The 18,255-nt window shown below is 48.2% G+C and overlaps 1 protein-coding gene across 6 annotated transcripts; it reads left to right on the top strand.

Annotated features, from left to right (window-relative positions):
- Positions 1-4,738: 4,738 nt before the first annotated feature.
- On the top strand, positions 4,739-17,878 carry SLC25A19 (solute carrier family 25 member 19). Of its 6 annotated transcripts, none has more exons than XM_042915982.1 (8): positions 4,764-4,813; positions 5,336-5,391; positions 8,126-8,295; positions 8,464-8,619; positions 9,970-10,140; positions 14,823-15,006; positions 15,591-15,721; positions 17,310-17,878. In XM_042915982.1, the coding sequence occupies exons 3-8, from the start codon at positions 8,164-8,166 to the stop codon at positions 17,490-17,492; spliced, it is 957 nt and encodes a 318-aa protein (XP_042771916.1). In that variant the 5' UTR covers positions 4,764-4,813; positions 5,336-5,391; positions 8,126-8,163; the 3' UTR covers positions 17,493-17,878. The 6 variants fall into 6 exon arrangements, with proteins under 6 accessions (XP_042771917.1, XP_042771921.1, XP_042771916.1 ...); XM_042915986.1 differs by having other exon boundaries at positions 4,771-4,813; positions 5,336-5,386; XM_042915985.1 differs by having other exon boundaries at positions 4,777-4,813; positions 5,336-5,428.
- Positions 17,879-18,255: the final 377 nt, after the last annotated feature.

Genomic DNA, 18,255 nt, shown 5'->3' with positions numbered 1-18,255 from the left:
CGACAACAAAAACCACAGTGATTTCCAGTGCTGGAACAATGAACTATCCAAAAAAAAAAAAAAAAAAAAAAAAGGAGGAAGAACTTCTGTCCATATCTCATGTCATACACAAAAATGAACCCAGGGCTGCTTGGCTGACTCAGTCAGTAGAGCATGTGACTCTTTTTTTTTTTTTTTAAGTTTATTTATTTTTTTTTAGTAATCTCTAGACCCAGTGTAGGGTTCAAACCCATGACCTCTAGATCAAGAATCATATGCTCTTCCTGCAACCAAGCATCCTGCATGTGACTTGCGGTTGTGAGTTCAAGCCCTAGGCTGGGCCTAGAGCTTCCTTAAACAAACAAGCAAACAAACACCAAAAGGGATCAGAGACCTAGATGTAAAACCTAAAGCTATAAAATTTCTATTGGAAAATGTAGAAGAAAAATGTTTTGGTTTTTTTTTGGCTAGGCAAGGAACTCTTAGATATGATATCAAAAGCATGATCCGTAAAAGAGGAAAAGAATCAATAAACTTGACTTTATTAAAATTAAGAACTTGGGCTCTTTGAAAGACATGAGTGAAAAGACAAGCCACATAGCTCATGAGAAGCTACATATATTATGATAAGGGGCTTATATCCAGAAAACAGAAGAACTCTCAAAATTCGACACTAAGAAACAAAGCAATCCATGGGCACCTGGGTTGCTCAGTCGGTTGAGTGTCCGACTCTTGATTTTGGTTCAGGTCACGATCCCAGAGTTATGGGATTGAGCCCTGTTTTGGACTTGGCACTGGGCATGGAGCCTGCTTGAGATTCTCTCCCTCTCCCTATCTCTCTCTCTCTCTCTCCCTTTTTCCCTCTCTCCTGCTCTCTCTCCTTTAAAAAAAAAAAAAAAGGCAATCCAATTAAAAATAGGCAACAGAGTGGTGCCTGGGTGGCTCAGTCAGTTAAGCATCTGACTTTGGCTCAGGTCATGATCTTGTAGTTCGTGAGTTCGAGCCCCTCATCAGGCTCTGGGCTGACAGCTCAGAGTCTGGAGCCTGCTTCAGATTCTGTGTCTCCCCCTCTCTCTGCCCCTCCCTTGCTCACGCTCTGTCTCTCTCTCTCTCTCTCTCTCTCTCTCTCAAAATAAATAAACATTAAAAAAAAAGCTTAAAAAATGGACAAAAGATTTGAGCACCAAGGGGATGTAAGGATAGCAAGTAAGCATACAAAAAGATATTCAAAAGATATGGCACTAGGGAAATGCAAATTAAAACCACAATGAGATACTACTACATACCTGTTAAAATGGATAGATTCATAAAGAATCACCTTACCAAGGAGGTAGAGGAACTAGAAATGTCATCCTGCTGGGGTGGGGGTGGGGAAGTAAAATGGTACAACTACTTTGGAAAACACTTTGGCAGTTTCTTACAAAGTTAAATATACACCGACTCTATGATCGAGCCATTCCACTCTGAGATTTGCACCCAAGAGAAATGAATGCAGATGTCAATACAAAGACTTATATGTGAATATTTATCGCAGCTTCATTTGTAATTGCCCCAAACTGGAAGCAACCCACATATTCATCAACAGGTGACTGGATGATCAAAGTGTTGTATATCCATACAGTGGGATACTACTCAGCCAGAAAAAGGAATCAACTCATGATACGCACAATGTGGATCAATCTCAAGATAATTATGCTGAGGCAAAGGAGCCAGACAAAAAGGACATCATATATAAATCCATTTATAGAAAATTCTATGAACTGCAAACTAACCTATGATGACAGAAAGCAGATCAGAGAGTGCCTGGGGAAGAGGGAGGGAGAAGAGGGTGGGATAGTGAGGGAGCACAAGTAATCTTTTGGAGTCACAGACATATGTTCGCTATTTTTGTCGCGATATACACCACACGTCAGAACATAAAATTGTTGGGGCGCCTGGGTGGCTCAGTCAGTTGCGCGTCTGACTTCAGCTGAGGTCATGATCACACGGTTTGTGATTTCGAGCCCTGCATTGGGCTCTCTGTGGTCAGCACAGAGCCTGCTTTGGGTCCTCTGTCTCCCTCTCTCTCTGCCCCACCCCTACTTGTGCTCTCTTTCTCAAAACTATAATAAACATTTTACAGGTCATGATCTCAAGGCCTCGTGAGTTTAAGCCCCGCATCAGGCTCTGTGCTGACAGCTCAGACCCTGGAGCCTGCTTTGGATTCTGTGACTCTTTCTTTCTCTGCCCCTCCCCTGCTCATATTCTGTCTCTCTCAAAAATAAACACTAAAATATATATATATATAATATATATACACATATATATAATATATATAATAAACATTTTTTAAAAGACACATAATGTCAGTTATACTCCAATAAAACTGTTTAAAACTTGTGATGAGCCTAGAACACCAGAAAGCCTGTTACACCAGAAAGTAGGAAGCTAGACATTTTGCCAAAAGGATTCAGGGGCGCCTGGGTGGCGCAGTCGGTTAAGCGTCCGACTTCAGCCAGGTCACGATCTCGCGGTCTGTGAGTTCGAGCCCCGCGTCAGGCTCTGGGCCGATGGCTCAGAGCCTGGAGCCTGTTTCCGATTCTGTGTCTCCCTCTCTCTCTGTCCCTCCCCCGTTCATGCTCTGTCTCTCTCTGTTCCAAAAATAAATAAATAAAAAAAAAACGTTGAAAAAAAAATAAAAAAAGGAGAAAACCTCATGGGAGAAATTCCTGTTTAAAAAAAAAAAAAAAAGGATTCATAGGCAACTTGAGTAGGCACCCACTAGCCAAATATGGTTCTTTATTTTATTTTATTTTTTAAGTGAATTCTACACCCAGATGGGGCTTGAACTCACAACCCCGAGATCAAGAGTCACATGCTCTACCAACTGAGCCAGCCAGGTGCCCCAAGGACAAATCTGTTTAAATCCATATGTTCAAATGATAGATATAAAATATGTCCTATGTGGGGGCGCCTGGGTGGCTCAGTCGGTAGAGTATGTGACTCGTGATCTCAGGATCGTGAATTAAAGCCTCATGTTGGGGGTAGAGCTTACTTAAAAAACAAATAAAAATGTAAATAAAACATGTTTTGTGGTCATAATGATAATAACAATAAAAAATCTCATTGATCAATCACCTTTGAAAGATACTAGGGAACCAGTTAATTATTTTGAAAACTGCTAAAAATAAAGAGTTACGCATTTATCCTGCCTTTCTTCTATGAAGTGTACTTCATATAATCAATTAACCAATGAAGGGATATTCCTCTTACAGATAGTCCAGCTAATAAATGCTGAAATGATGTCACTATTTACAACCCCCAGGCAGTGTGGTGATATTAATGACTGCAAACATCACAAAATGAGAGACACGCAGGCACTGTGATTCTCCTTATACAAGTCCGCAATACCGCATAAGTAATCTTGTAAAATAAAAAATCAAACCTGATCCGATCAGACCTCCTAGCAAACAACACAGGAGGCAGAGAAAGATGTTAAAACAATGCCATGCGGATGCCACAAGCCAGATCCGGACTGGGGAAAACGCTACGGGATAAACCACCTAGGTTCTTATAAAACAAATCGAGAAAGAAAGGAAAAGAAATGAGAAGAACATGAAAGAAATTGCAAGCAAAAATCAGAGAAGAGGGAAACCATAGATTTGAAAAGACTTGAGACATACTAACCAGTTCCAGTGTATAGCCTGGATAGCAATTAGCCCAACTTTTAAAAAAAATGACATTTTTAAATGTCATTAAAAATGATAGGTCAATCAGGGAAATGTAAACACTAATTTGAGATTTGATAATATTAGAAAAATTATAGTTAATTTTTTGGGGGGTGGGGATGGTAAGTTTGGGGGATATGCTTTAAAAGGGGAGTGCTTGTCTTTTAAAGATACATTCTGAAATGTTAACTGGTGAAATCATATGTTGTCTGGTATTTACTTCAAAATAATGTTAGGGGGCGACATCGGTGCAGGGATTAAGGGACACAAAATTGACCTTGAATTGGTTCATTGTTAAAGTTGAGTAATGATTGTATGGTGTTCATTAGGCTATTTTACTTTTGTATATGAATGAATGTTTTAACTTGTGCAATGAAAATGGTTTAAAAGTGTGCGTCAAAGTGATTGCACTAATGTGGAAAATGCAATTTAAAAATCGGGAATACGGTCCTGCAAAAAACGCTGATGCTACTTGGCTTGAGTGGTAGTATGACTCACTTCCTCCCTTCGTTTCTACATTTTCTGTAGGGTCTGTAATGTATTTCTATATCATTTTTATAATGAGAAATTATGCATAATAAACTCTAGGGGAAAACAAAACCTCTACATTTTTGCCGTCTTCTTCCTAGTTTCAAAAACCCATCTAGTCTCACTCCTAAGTCCTCCAGGTTTTAGCTAAACTTCCCGCCATCTCTCCCAAGTTTAGATTGTCCGGGTTCTGAGACTACGAGGGTTTTGAGAAAAACGGGTCAAGTTCAGCGCACCCCAAGCTTCCACCTGCCGGTTGGACGACGAAAGCCACACACCACTTGGCGCCGAGACCTCCAAGGGCGCAGCCTGACTTGGGGACGCGCCACGCGCGCGGCGAGACTACATCTCCCAGAAAGCTCTACTTCTTGCACGGGGACCCGCCTTCGTAGCGGCGGACTACATTACCCAGCTACACCTTGCGAGAGGTGTTGCGGTTCTAAGACTGTACAACTATTGGTCCGGCGTATGTCGGAAGCTGAGCAGTGATTGGCCCCGGAGCCCGTCAGTTACTGCCGAGTTCAGTTAGGGTTGCTGTGAGACTGCTGGAGTAGATAGGAAGAGAAGCGCGCGGAGCCGGGCCGCGCCCTTCGTGCCGGGTGAGTGGCCTCTACCTCTTACTTCCTCACCGTGCGTTTGGGGACCCGGGGGTCGCACACGCGCGCCAGCACTCACGAGGGAGCAGGGTCTGTACGCACTCGTGTCACGCCTGACCTAAGAAGCATCTTCAGCGGCGCAGGAGGCAAAACCGCACACACGCGGGACACCCATACACGTGGGTGTCTGTTTGGCTGGCATCTTCTCGGACTCGGGGAGAAGACGCTCCGAGCCACTCCTGGACACCTGCGTCCACACGCGGGGACACCTGCGGGGACATCCCCCCCCCCACCCCCCACCCCCCACCCCTCCCCGTTGAACACTTGGGCACACGGGCACCCGAGCTCACCATTCATATCCGATCTCAGGGGCTTCCGCAGTAAGAGAAGGGGGATGGCCTGGCCAAGGCAAACTCTCACGCACCCCATCCACCCTGCCGCTCACTCCAGCGGCCCCCCATCCTCTGGGTGCTCTAGTCTACATATCATGCGTATAGCTCTATTTCATTTTTATTTTGTCTCTAGATAAATATCAAGGCTTACTGGTACAAGAAGGAAATCCAGCAAGCGGGAAACGTAAGGTCACTACTGAACTGTATTTAACCAGCCCTTTCACGTGTATAAAACTTTTACCTTTTTTTACAAAACTTTACCACATATGTTATCATGCATGATCCTCCCACCAGTCTGGGCTGGGCAGGGCGGACATCATTCTCATTTTCCAGGAGAGGGATGGGAACCCAGGTTAAATAAGCCTCTGGGGGTACTAGGGAGGCAGAACTTAAACTCAAGTTTATTGATATGAGATTTAATGTTATGTCCAGCTATGCACAGCAGCTTATTTGTAGAAATACCTCATTCCCTTCCTGATGGCAGAGAGCTCACCCTGCTCAGTGAGACGTCAGCAGTCGAGGTTTTGCCTGTCAATCATCTGTTTCTCACAGGTGCCTGGAGAGAAGCAGCTTGAATTAATGTCTCAGAAGTTGGTGGGCAAGACCAGATCTCCCTCCTCCTTTGAGAGTGGGGGGAAGAAAGTGCCGAGAAATGGACACATTCCTGGAGGGGTGGCAGTTTCACATCATGAGGCTTTTTTTGTTTTTGTTTTTGTTTTAATATATGTTTATTTATTTTGAGAGGGGCGGGGGAGAGGGGAGGGACAGGGAGAGAGGGAGATAGAGAATCCCAAACAGGTTCCACACTGTCAGGGCAGACTCTGATGCAGGGCTTGATCCCATGAACTGTGAGATCATGACCTGAGCCGAAATCAAGAGTCAGATGCTTAAACGACTGAGCCACCCAGGTGCCCTGAGACTTTTTTCTTTTTAAGTAGGCTCCGCGCCCAGTGCGAGGATTGAATTCATGACCCTGAGATTAAGAGTTGGATGCTCTACCGACTGGAGTCACCCAGGTGCTCCCATACCATTAGACTTGTAATAAAATATTTTAGAATACTTTGCTGAGAGAGCCCCATGGAAATGCCTTGTTAATTTTAAGGATGGATTGGAGCACTACTTTCCTACTTTCAGAAGCGTGAGTTTGGGGCTCTCAGAGTTCCAGAGGAGAAAAAGAATCAGTGGTGGGGTGGACCTTGTCTCTCTGTGGGCACTGACTTTATTGTAACTGTTGGTATTCAAAAACTAGGTTGGTTCTGCGGTCCCTTCTAAAATCATTTATATTTAGTTTTGTAACAAATTCGTATGATATAGAATTGTGTAAACAAAAAGGGAGAGGAGTGCCTGGGTGGCTCAGTCGGTTAAGCGTCTGACTATGGCTCAGGTCATGGTCTCATGTTTTGTGAGTTCGAGCCCCACATTGGGCTGTCTGCTGTCCGGAGCCCACTGCAGAACCTCTGTCTCCCTCTCTCTCTGTCCCTCCCCTGCTCACGCACGTGCACGCACACACTCTCTCTCCTCTCTCTCTCTCTCTCTCTCTCTCTCTCTCTCTCTCTCTCTCCCAGAAGTAAGAGAAACATTAAAAAAAAGAAAGAGAAAGGGAGAGATGTATTTTCTGTCTTCCTTTCCCAACCCTTCCCGTAAAGGTAATCTTAACCAGCCTGTTGGCGGGTGCGCTGTTCCAGACTTTACCCGGTACTCTCTACTACCATACACAGTGTCCTAGGTCTTGCTGGTTTACTTTTGCAAAAATGGGGTTTTGCTAGACATGCTGTTCTGAAACCTGCTTTTTTTTTTTTTGCCTCACGTTTCAGTGTATTATGGACATCTTTTCAAGTGTGCGTATCACTCTGGCTCATTCTTAATGGCGACGTACGAGTCCATTGCTTGGATGTGACTTAGTGTATTTATGCATCCCTTTGTGTTATATCCAGTTTTACAAAGAGTGATGTAATGCATGCCATTTTATACACCATTGCTAGTGTTTCTTGAGAACAGTGGTTCTCAACCAGAGCAAGTGCTGTGAATGCTAGAGAGGACGTGAGTCCGGTCCGTGGCGGGGATGCTCTTTAGCTGAGCCCTGATGCAGGGGGAGGAGCTATGGGGGAAGAGTGAGTGGGGGCATATGAGGTGGGGAAGAGCCACTGTGTTTCAGACATGGGGGACAGTAGATGCAGAAGCAAGGCTGGCAGTAGGAATTCAAGCAGTGTTTTCCAGAAACTTGTCCGGAGCGGAGCCTACCCTGATTGAAGTGGCTGAAGAGAGGTCCAGGGTGAGGTCGAGGAGGTCGGTAGGGATCGGGTGGGCCGGGAAGTATCATTTCAAAGCCTAGCAGGCCCCCCCGCCCCCCACCATTGCTGCAGCTGGGGAGGCAATGGAGAAAGCTAAGGAGTCTCTGGGCTCTTCCTTGGGATCACGTTGGCTTGTTGGAGAGTCCCATGGGCCGCTCCTGGAGCCTGCGTGTCTGACGTCTCCCTCCATGCTCATCTGCTGTCATGCTGGCTCAGCCTGGGACTTTACCTTAGATGGGAGTTGGCCATAAAGCCAGGTGTCTTGGAAAGCAAGCTGATCTCTGGAAGTGAATGATTTCCGCCCAAGCCTGTTTGTTCATTCAGTTAACAAATATGACCACTCACCATGCTGGGCTCTGTTCCAGGCGCTGGAAATACAGGGATGGGCAAATGGGAGCCAGGCCACATTTTCACGGGCTCACATTCCAGAGGGGGAGGGTGACAAGAAGCGTGCAGAATAAACATCCAGTGTGCTAATGCCATAAAGAAAACTAAAGCAGGGCGAGGGGACAAGAGGGCATGTAGGTGCTGTTTTAGATGGAATGGTCCGGGGGGACTGCTCTGAGGAGGTGGCATATGAGCAGAGACCCTAAGACTTGCTCTGGTGTTTACTCCACGTCTCTTGCTTGCAGCCTGAAACTGATGGGCGTTGTATGGGCCAGGGGCAGGGATGGTTGGCTATGACCCCCAAGCTGATGGCAGGAATATCTCCAGTTCCGAGGTGGCGGTGGCTGGGTCTGTGTCTGGACTTGTCACGCGGGTGATGATCAGCCCCTTGGATGTCATCAAGATCCGTTTCCAGGTACCTTTTTCCCCTCATTCCACATAATGGGCTAGAGGGCAAGTTCTCTCTTCTTGGAGTTTTGTCAAAGAGAAGCACTTAGCTGCCTTTGTTAACCTTTTCTGAAAGTTCTCCTTCTCACCCCACACCTGCTCCTGTTGTCCTGACTTTTTCAATTTTGATCCCTAGCTTCAGATTGAGCGCCTGTCTCGCAGTGATCCCGGTGCAAAATACCACGGGATCCTCCAGGCTGCGAGACAGATTTTGCTGGAGGAAGGCCCGACAGCATTCTGGAAAGGACACATCCCAGCCCAGCTTCTCTCTATAGGCTATGGAGCTGTCCAAGTAGGTGGCAGGGGAACGGGCCAGGCCCCTGGGTTGGAGTTGTTCAATAGAGGAACACAGGGAGGGTGGGGCCTGCAGGGACCCTGTCTGGGTAGGGCAGCAGGAGCGGTCACCACACTTCTTACTTGTCTTAACTGCGAAACTACCTGAAGTTTGAAGTCTGAAATTGAAGACAGTCAGACTGAGTTATACCACGGGTATTCCCTTGCGCACCTCCTCCCCACCGCGGGCACTTTGCACCGACTGAATATTAGATGTTGCCCCTAGGAGACTGTCTTGACGCCATGCTTGGCAAAGGGCGATACAAATCTTTGCATTTTTTCAAAATAGCATTTTCACATCTGTGCTTCCTTTAGACTTCCCAGCAGCATTGTGAGGGAGGTAGAATAGACGTTACGTGGATCACAGAGAGGGTCAGCGAGCCTCCAGAGGCCACACAGCCTGGAAGTGGTGGGGCCAGGATGAGAATTCAGGCTCCTTGACTTTTGTTCACACATTCGTGCGGCTGGTGCCGGTTGATTTCGTGGCGGATGGCTTGCAGCCGTACGGTCGGAGTGGTGGCAGTAGGCTGCCTGCGTGTGGTGCTAATGGTGAGCCAGGCTCTGCTTTAAGCGCTTTGAGGGGTGTTCTGTGGTCACTCCTGTGTTATAGACGGAAGACCAGGCAGAGAGAGCTTAGGGAATGACCCCAACCAAAGTCACTAGCTGGAAAGGCAGCCGAGCCGGGATGCCCACCTGGGCAGCTGGGGCCCGAGCAGTCCCTGCCTGCTTTTCCTATGACATCACAGCGATGGCTCGGGTCGGGAGCTCATGAGTTGACGCGCCCGTGCCTTTCAGCCTCAGCGGCTGGCACTCAGGTACCGCAGCGTGATGAGTAAATACAGCAGCGTGCTCTCGGGACCCTGGCCCATCTGAGTTGGCTGGGGAAGATCTGAGCAAAGCGGGTTTACGCCATAGAATGTGGAACATGTGGAATTCTCCCAAGAGAATTTCTGCTCCAGGGCAGAACGTCTGTCAAACGGTGCCCCCGCCAGGTGAGCCCCAGGGTTGCCCACCGAGAATCAAATAAGGGCCTTGCTTGCCTGGTTCTGAGGAAACTCAGTTGAGGAGTAGAGCTTTCTGATGTAAAATTTTTTCTCATATATTTTCTTAACCCTTTGGATATTTGGCTCTCCTCACAGTAGAAAATGTGAATAGAAAATGGCATTTGTGCTCTGAACAAAATCAGATATTTATCGTGTCCCGTCGCTGCCTAAGAATATTTCCTCGCCTGTAGAACCGGGCCGCGCGTGGATCATGGTGGCGTTTTGGGTGGGGGGGTTGTCAGTAACTTTGTCACGTGCTCTTGCAGTTTCTGTCGTTTGAACTGCTGACCGAGCTGGTGCACAGAGCCAGCAAGTACGATGCCCGCGACTTCTCTGTGCACTTTGTGTGCGGAGGCCTGTCTGCCAGCACGGCCACCCTCGCCGTGCACCCTGTGGACGTCCTGCGCACCCGCTTTGCAGCTCAGGGTGAGCCCAAGGTGAGTGGCCGGGCCAGAGGAGGCAGGAATGAGTCGCCGAAGGTGGTCCAGGAGGTGGGGCTCTTTTCCTTAGAGGAAACAAAGTGGGAGCACCCGGGGTTTGCGTCCCCTCAGCTGGTCCATCTGTGACACCCGTAACTGTGCTGAGCCCCGTGCAGGGTGCTCACAGCCTCACGTGGGAGACAGAACAAATCCTGAACAGCAGGCTGGACGGTGAGGGCGTCCGGGAGAGTGAGACTTGAGATCGTATTGCTGGGTTATTGTGAGAGTTGTTTTTGGTTTACGCCGAAAGTTTGAGTCAGATTCCAGGAAGAACTTACTGAGTGAAAGGGAGGGATTAAATCCTGAAATAGAGCCCCCCACCGTAATCTCCGTTTCCTGGACTTACATAAGAACAGCAGTACGTGTGCGTGCACGTGTATGTGCGCGTGTGCCCATGCTCAACCCGATTCTTCTCGACGGAAGAATTTTTCCATCTCCCTTCTGCTTTAGGGTGGGGAATGATGCTCTGCTTAAGAATAACTGTGGTTTCAGTTCTGCTGGTTCTTGGTGTTGCCTGGGCTGGAGATCCTGGGTTGGTGAAGCCCTTTTGTTCAAGAGACATCCTGATGACTTTTGTGGTTCAGAAGGGCAAAGTGCCCTGGGAACAACCTGCGAGCTCATGAATGGAGCATGAGAACTAGATCCCTCTGGATGGCACTTCAGTGGGAAATAGAGGTTTCTCCTAATGGGGAAATGAGATGAGGGGCCCTAGGCACTGAGCAGAGAGATGGGGACGAAAGGTGTTTGTAGATGGAAAAGACAGACAGACCTCAGCAACATGGTGGCTGCGGGGATGAGGAAAAACGAGGGATGACACTCCATCACCTTCCCTGCTCTGGGATGCTAGAGTCCTCTTCCGTGACTGCCCAGCCTTTAGGGGAAAAAAAAAATCTATGAGAAGGTGCGCCTTGAAACTAATATAACATTGTATGTCAATTATACTTCAGTAATAAATTAACCAAAGAAGTCTGTGAGAAGGAAAAAATATAAGAGAAAAGAGAATAGCTCATTACCTCTAGCTAAGGCGATTGAGATGCGGATTCTAGATTCTGGAATGATCAGGAAATCATCTGTGTGCAAAAGTGAATGGAAAAGATCTATTTAAGAGCTGCAGATCAGGGGCGCCTGGGTGGCTAGGTCAGTTGAGGGTCCAACTTTGGCTCAGGTCATGATCTCGCGGTCCGTGGGTTCGAGCCCTATGTCGGGCTCTGTGCTGACAGCTCAGAGCCTGGAGCCTGTTTCAGATTCTGTGTCCCCCTCTCTCTCTGCCCCTGCCCTGCTCATGCTCTGTCTCTCTCTCTCTCTCTCTCAAAAATAAATAAAACACTAAAAAAATTTTTTTAAAAAAGCTGCAGATCAGTAGTGGCCATGGTGTAAATCCTCAACTTTAAAATGTTTCTGGTTTTTTTGGTGACATCTTTTTTTTAATGTTTTTATCTTATTTTTGAAGGAGAGAGAGAGAGACAGGGCACGAGCAGGGGAGGGGCAGAGAAAGGGAGACGTAGAGTCTGAAATAGGCTCCAGGCTCTGAGCTGTCACCACAGAGCCTGAGGTGGGGCTTGAATCACAGACCACGAGATCATGACCTGAGCTGAAGTCAGATGCTTAACCGACTGAGCCACCCAGGCACCCCTAAAATGTTTCTTAATCAGCAATATAGGTTAAAAAGTCTGGTGGTTCTGCATGAATTATAAAGAAAACACCAGCCACCCTGATTCCAGTCCCCAAGAGGCAACCAGTTTAATACTCGTGCCTCTTCTTCCATTATTTACTTCCTAATTCTTCATAGCATGCTTAACCTTCTACATCTCTGTCTCTTTTTCTTTCTTTTTTTATTTTATTTAAAAAAATTTTTTTAACGTTTATTCATTTTTGAGAGACGGAGAGACAGAGCATGAGCGGGGAAGGGGCAGAGAGAGGGAGACATAGAATCTGAGGCAGGCTTCAGGCTCTAAGCCATCAGCACAGAGCCCGACGCGGGGCTCGAACTCACAAACTGCAAGATCGTGACCTGAGCCAAAGTCGGTCACTCAACTGACTGAGCCACCCAGGCGCCCTGTCTCTTTTTCTTTCTAATTTTTAAATTATAGACAGTAACTCTTGATGGCTACTGTGGAAGATGAGAGTTTACCTCTTTACCATCACCCTCGTGTGCTTGTGTTTCCTCCTTTGTCTGATTACAGTATACCTGATTTCTAGATTTTGGCTAGATCAATATCAGTGTCTTGCAGATATGATTATGTAAATGTTATTGCTGAGCCTTGAAATACATTATGATTACATTTTCTTTTATATTTTTGTCTTGCCTGAAGTTAGTGATTGCCTTGTATTTTATTTGTTTAGCTTTCTGCATGCTCATCACGAAGTTATCCTCTTGATAGGGTCAGCCTGTGGTCATCTGTCCCACTTTATTACAGAGCCTCTTCTGGAGCCCTCCACTCTGGCAGCCTTCACCCTCTGGCTTCAGTGTGGACTCTTTGTCCCAGGACTGTTGCCAGCTGTTCTGTTAGAAATTCTCTTGCTGGGTCCTGTGTCTTCTCTTGATTAATCCCTCATTTTGGTGGAGCACAACATGAGATATGGCTTCTTTAGAGAAGCCTTGATAGAAAATGCCTTAATTTGACCCTTACTTACACTTGACTCATGATTTGGGTATAGAATTCTAGGTAGCTCTCAGTGTTGCTGGGGAGAAGTCCAGAATCACTCTGATTAATGACCCTTTATATGAAACTATCACCCTTCCTGCCTTGGGAGCTTTCAGGATCCCTTCCTGATTCCTGACATTCTAGAAGTTTACCAGTGACGTGCACTGGTCCCTCTGTCATTTGTTGTGTTGGGTACTTCCTGGACCCTTTAGTCCAGACCTTTTTCCTGGACACACTGGACAGAGGATCTGAAGTGGGCTTTGCAGCAAGCCCGACGCAGGACTCGAACCCACAGACCATGAGACCATGACCTGACCCGCAGTCAGATGCTCAACCAACTGAGCCACCCAGGTGCCCCTGTCTCTTATAGTCTCTTTTGAAGATGCTTTTAATTTGGTAAGGTCCAGTTTATCAATTTGTTCTTTTATGGATTTTGCTTTGGGTATTTTATCTAAGAAATCTTTGCCCAATTCAAACTCACAAAGATTTTTCTCTCAAGAGCTTGTCTTGTTCTCTGAAGCTTACCTTTTTTTTTTTTTTTAATGCTTATTTATTTTTGAAAGAGAGAGAGCACGAAAGCTGGGGAGGGGCGGGGGGGGGAGGGGGGACAGAGGATCCAAAGTGGGCTCCGCACTGACACCAGACAGTCCGACGAGGGGCTCAAACTCACAAACTGCAAGATCATGACCTAAGCCAAAGTCGGACGCTTAACCGACTGAGCCACCCAGGTGTTCCCCTTACCTCTTTTAAAAATATCACGGAGGTGATCCCTTCTCTGTGGCCTGAGAATATCACTTCCAATTCTGTGGTTGGTTTCCATTTCCCTTAGTTTTCTTCTTTTGTCTATACTGTTTCTTCCTTCCAGATGATTTCTGTGCCTCCCATCGATCATTATGTTTTCTGGGTTTTTTATTTTTGTTTTTTTTTGTTTTTTTTAAGTCATCTTTATGCCCAACGTGGGTCTCCAACTCATGACCCTGAAATCAAGAGTTGCACACTCTACTGACTGAGCCAGCCAGGTGCCCCTGGTCTCCGTTGTTTATGAAGGCTTTCCTCAGATGTGTGTGTCCCTTGGCTGCCAGCCTGGTGTTAAAGGGGGCACAGGGAAGCAGAGTGAGACTGTGGGTGCATGGCAGGCTTGTTGCCTCATGGCCTTCCTCTGAGTCCTGGCCCTTTCGTGGACATCCCCCGGGGCGAAATCCTTCAGTGTGGCTGCCAGCGTCTGGGAGCCAAGTGGTGAGGAGGCGGCCAGGGTCCTCCCTTCTCCGTGCAGAGTAACTCCCTCAGCTGCCCTGTCTGGGCCGTGCCTCGCTGCGCCCACAACCCCCTCTGGTCCACTGCAGAGAGTATATGTTGAGTAGAAGGAAAATCCGTGTCCTGTTGTCTTCCTACGTGGAGATGGCCTGCTGACAGTTCACGAAAGGTTAAATATATGCACCTGGCAAATACCCAGAGAATCTAAAATGGTGAATCTCCCTCTTCCCCTGCCCCCACCTTTCCCCGCATGGAGGTAATGCTCGCCCTTCCTTGCTTCCTGTGGATCTTTGTGCAGGATAATCTCTGCATAGTTTTTTTCCTCCACAAGCACCATACCTGTTCTGCATCCCGCTGTGCTCATTTAGCTGTCTGTTTGGGGGATGATCCCTTATCAGCCGCATAGATGGCGTTTTAACAGCTGCTCTGTGTTCTTTTGACGTCCTGTGCCCAGGGGTGGACATTGCGTCTTTGCTCTTGTGCGGGACACTGTGGCAGCTGTCTTTGGGCACATTCTTGTGTGCACTTGTGCAGACAGACGAGTTTTGTAAAGAGCTAGAAAGGTTGTTGCTGGAAAACCCCACCGTTGAAGTTTTTGTCCAATATTTTCTCTGTCCTCTTGGCAGGACAAGTAATGCTCCTGGCAGCTGGGATTTTCGATGAGGGGAGATGCATGTGATGGGCGGTGTTCTAGGGCTAAACCGGCACCCACGCTCACTCGAGCTGCACATGTCTGTCCAGGTGTATAAAACCCTTCGAGACGCCGTGGTGACCATGTACAGGACCGAAGGCCCCTTGGTCTTCTACAAAGGCTTGAACCCCACCTTGATCGCCATCTTCCCCTACGCCGGCTTCCAGTTCTCCTTTTATAACGCCCTGAAGCACGTTCATGAGTGGGTCATGCCTGCCGAGGGAAGGAAAAACGGTGAGACAGCCCTCACACGAAGGGAAGCTGGGTCTCCGCTGCACCCCCTCCCCCAAGCCAGAACATCTCCTTCTGAACCACCTGGGAAAGAAGGGCTTCCTGTCAGAAGCTAAGACATCCCGCTCTCCAGACCTTGCTCTGTAATACACCCAGCCAACCAAACCAGTCCCGCTGCTTGTAGACCCCCCCTCGCTTTCGGATCTTGCCACCCCATCGGTGGCACCGTCAAAGTTTATTTCTGACTTTGGTCATGGTTTTCATTTTTGTCTGAGGTCCCACTTACACGCAGCCTGGTTTTGGTTGTGTCTTTTGTTTGGTTCTTGTTTGAGGAGGATGGGAAGAGCGGTGGGCGTCCTGGTCCCTCCCGAGCCTTGAACCGAGTCACACGGCAGACGGCAAGCCCTCACTTCTGTTCCATTCTCATTGTCACTCTTCCCCAACATGGCTGTGTGTGGTTCTCCTCAGAGACTCAGGGTGCTGGTGGGTCTTTGTTTCACGGTGGAGGGCTAGGCTCTTGACCTTGAACTTGTCTGCCCCCGATAACACTTCTCTCCTTTATCCCCCTCAATCCCACTTTGATTCAGAGAACCTCAAAAACCTGCTCTGTGGCAGTGGAGCCGGAGTCATCAGCAAGGCCCTCACGTACCCCCTGGACCTCTTCAAGAAACGGCTGCAGGTCGGAGGGTTTGAGCAGGCCCGAGCCTCCTTTGGCCAGGTGAGCCGTCCCCCTCAGAGAGCTCTGAGTCTTGTCCCTCACCTGCCCATTGGGCAGCATTAGCCCCCACAGCTCTGTCATCCCCGACCTGTCCCTGGGGACCCCCAGAAATGCGGGAAAGCCACACACAAAGCCCCGTGCATGTTGGGCACTGTGGGACGATCCAGGTGAAGGAGAGCTCGGTGTTTGCTCTTAAAAAGTGTTCGATTCAGTTTGGGCCAGAGAAAGGTCCCCAAAATACTAAAGAACACGGAGAAGGAGACTCCCACCGGCACATAGAGTTGTTTGCTTTATTCTGTAGTGGTTCCTGGAGAGGAATGAATTAAATCTGATCGACTCATACATGGATTCATTCTTCACCCAGAAGAGAGGGGTGGGATGGATTGGGAGTCAGGGAAGGGCGGGAGCATTTCTTACTCGAGGGAAGGGAAAGAATGGAGTTAGTTGTAATATATCTTTGTAGGAAATTCAGAGAAGTCTGCTAGACGGAAAGATTAAAATCACACATAACTCCCAACACCACCTGCCCACAGGTAGCAATCATGCAGAATCTTTGGCTCTAGGTTTGTTTCTTTGCATAAACATACGTGTATACATTTTAACAAATATGTTTTAACAAACAAGGTTTTTATAACCTCCTTTTTCCATTGTCCTCCTTTTTCCTCCTTGTCCTGAAAGGACGGTTTGAGTTTGGACAGTTGGCGAGAGCCCAGGGCAGAGGACCTAGGCCCTGCTTCTAACAGACTGTGTGGCTGGTTTTGTGGGAGGACCGGTGGTGGATGACGACAGATCAGGGAGGGAAGTTGAGGCCAAATGGAGCAACACTCTGAATACAGGCCACGGAGTGTGGACTTGATCCCTTCCCTTCCTTCCCCTTCCCCTTTCCTCTTCTCTTTTTCTTTCTTTCTTTCTTTCTTTCTTTCTTTCTTTCTTTCTTTCTTTCTCTCTTTCTTTCTTTCTTTCTCTCTTTTCTTTCTTTCTTTCTTTCTTTCTTTCTTTCTTTCTTTCTTTCTTTCTTTCTTTCGTCTTTCTTCACTTAACGTGGGGCTTGAACTCACAACCCTGAGATTAAGAGTTGCATACTTTACCAACTGAGCCAGCCAGGCACCCCTTGGTTCTTTATAATACCACTGCCAACACCACGGGGAGTTACTGGAGATTTGGAGGGAGCTGTGTCTTGGGGACGCGAGTCTGGCAGCAATATGTGGTCAACTGAGAAGGCCAGACTGGAGGCTAAAGCTAACAAGGGCTAGATTCAGATCAACCACCCAAAGGGAACCAGGTGGGATGGGATAAAGGGTTGGAGGCGCCTTTGGGAAGAGGGTCCTTAAGAGGCGCAGTCAGTAGGAGCTCTGTCCAGTGCTGATTTCTAGGTACATCTGTTCAGTCTGAATTATTAGTCCACTTGGAAGAGAAAGAAAAGGTCTACTTTTCTGTCCTTTTTGCCTTGTCATCTCTTTGTCCAGCAAGTGTTTATTGGGAGCTGTGATGTGCCGGGTGCCGGGCTGACAAAAGAGTAGAGCCAACACCCACGTGTTGAGCTCTTCTTCTGCCCTCCACCAAGTACCCTCCCTGTTCCTCTCCCCAGGTTCGCAGCTACAAGGGCCTCCTGGATTGTGCCCGGCAGGTGCTTCGAGAGGAAGGCCCAAGGGGCTTCTTCAAGGGCCTGTCCCCCAGCCTGCTGAAGGCTGCTCTCTCCACCGGCTTCGTGTTCTTCTGGTATGAGCTCTTCTGTAACCTCTTCCACCACATGAAGAAGGCGGACAGCTAGGCCCGAGGGCAGGAAGGGCAACCTCCCGAAGGAAGGCAGGCTCATCTACGACCTTGTGTTGCACTGAGAGCTGCCGCCCGCTCCATCCCTGCCAGCCAGCGTGTCTGTCACCAGAAGGGCAAGGAGAGCACACGGGACTTGGTCTGTGGGGACACGGCCATGCTGGTCCGAGGAGTTTGCGGTGGTTCCTCTGTAGCCCATGCTCACAGGAAAGGCAGCAGCTGCTACCCTGTGTTCTTAGCCCCTTCCACCCAGAGAACTGTCCCTGCTCTGGGCGGGGCCGTGGCCCGAGCACGAAGGCTGGCATTGGGCCCTTGGCAGAGGCCTGGTCCTCACGTGTAGGCTCTTACTCCCACCAACTAATTTAATACACATTGAAGCTACAAGCACATTCCTTAATCTCACTCCCATCTTCCCTTCCTCATCATCCCTCCTCACAAAGTGTGAGGGAGGGGACCGTTGCCTTCCTCAGATGCCATTTTTCTAAGTAGTTGCATTCCTCACACAACCTTGCTTCTAGTTCTGGGGGAAGAACTGGTCACTTTATAACCGCCCCCCCGCCCGCACCCCATGCCCAGATCTTCATGTCTCAATTTCCACTCAGGCTGTTCTCTCCCCTGGACAACGGAGCACAGCTGAGGGCCTCTGGGGGCGGCGGGGGGGGGGGGGGGGGGGGTGGTAGGCAGGTCCCAGCAGCCTGAAGGCAGTGGGGGGTTGTGCTGATGGGAAGGACTGTGGGTGAAGATGGGGGCCCTTCTCCCTA

This window comes from Panthera leo, chromosome E1, assembly GCF_018350215.1.
Source record: "Panthera leo isolate Ple1 chromosome E1, P.leo_Ple1_pat1.1, whole genome shotgun sequence".
In the NCBI taxonomy this organism is placed as follows: domain Eukaryota; kingdom Metazoa; phylum Chordata; class Mammalia; order Carnivora; family Felidae; genus Panthera; species Panthera leo.
The sequence above is the reverse complement of the archived record's forward strand: the minus strand, read 5'-3'. Positions and strand labels throughout refer to the sequence as shown.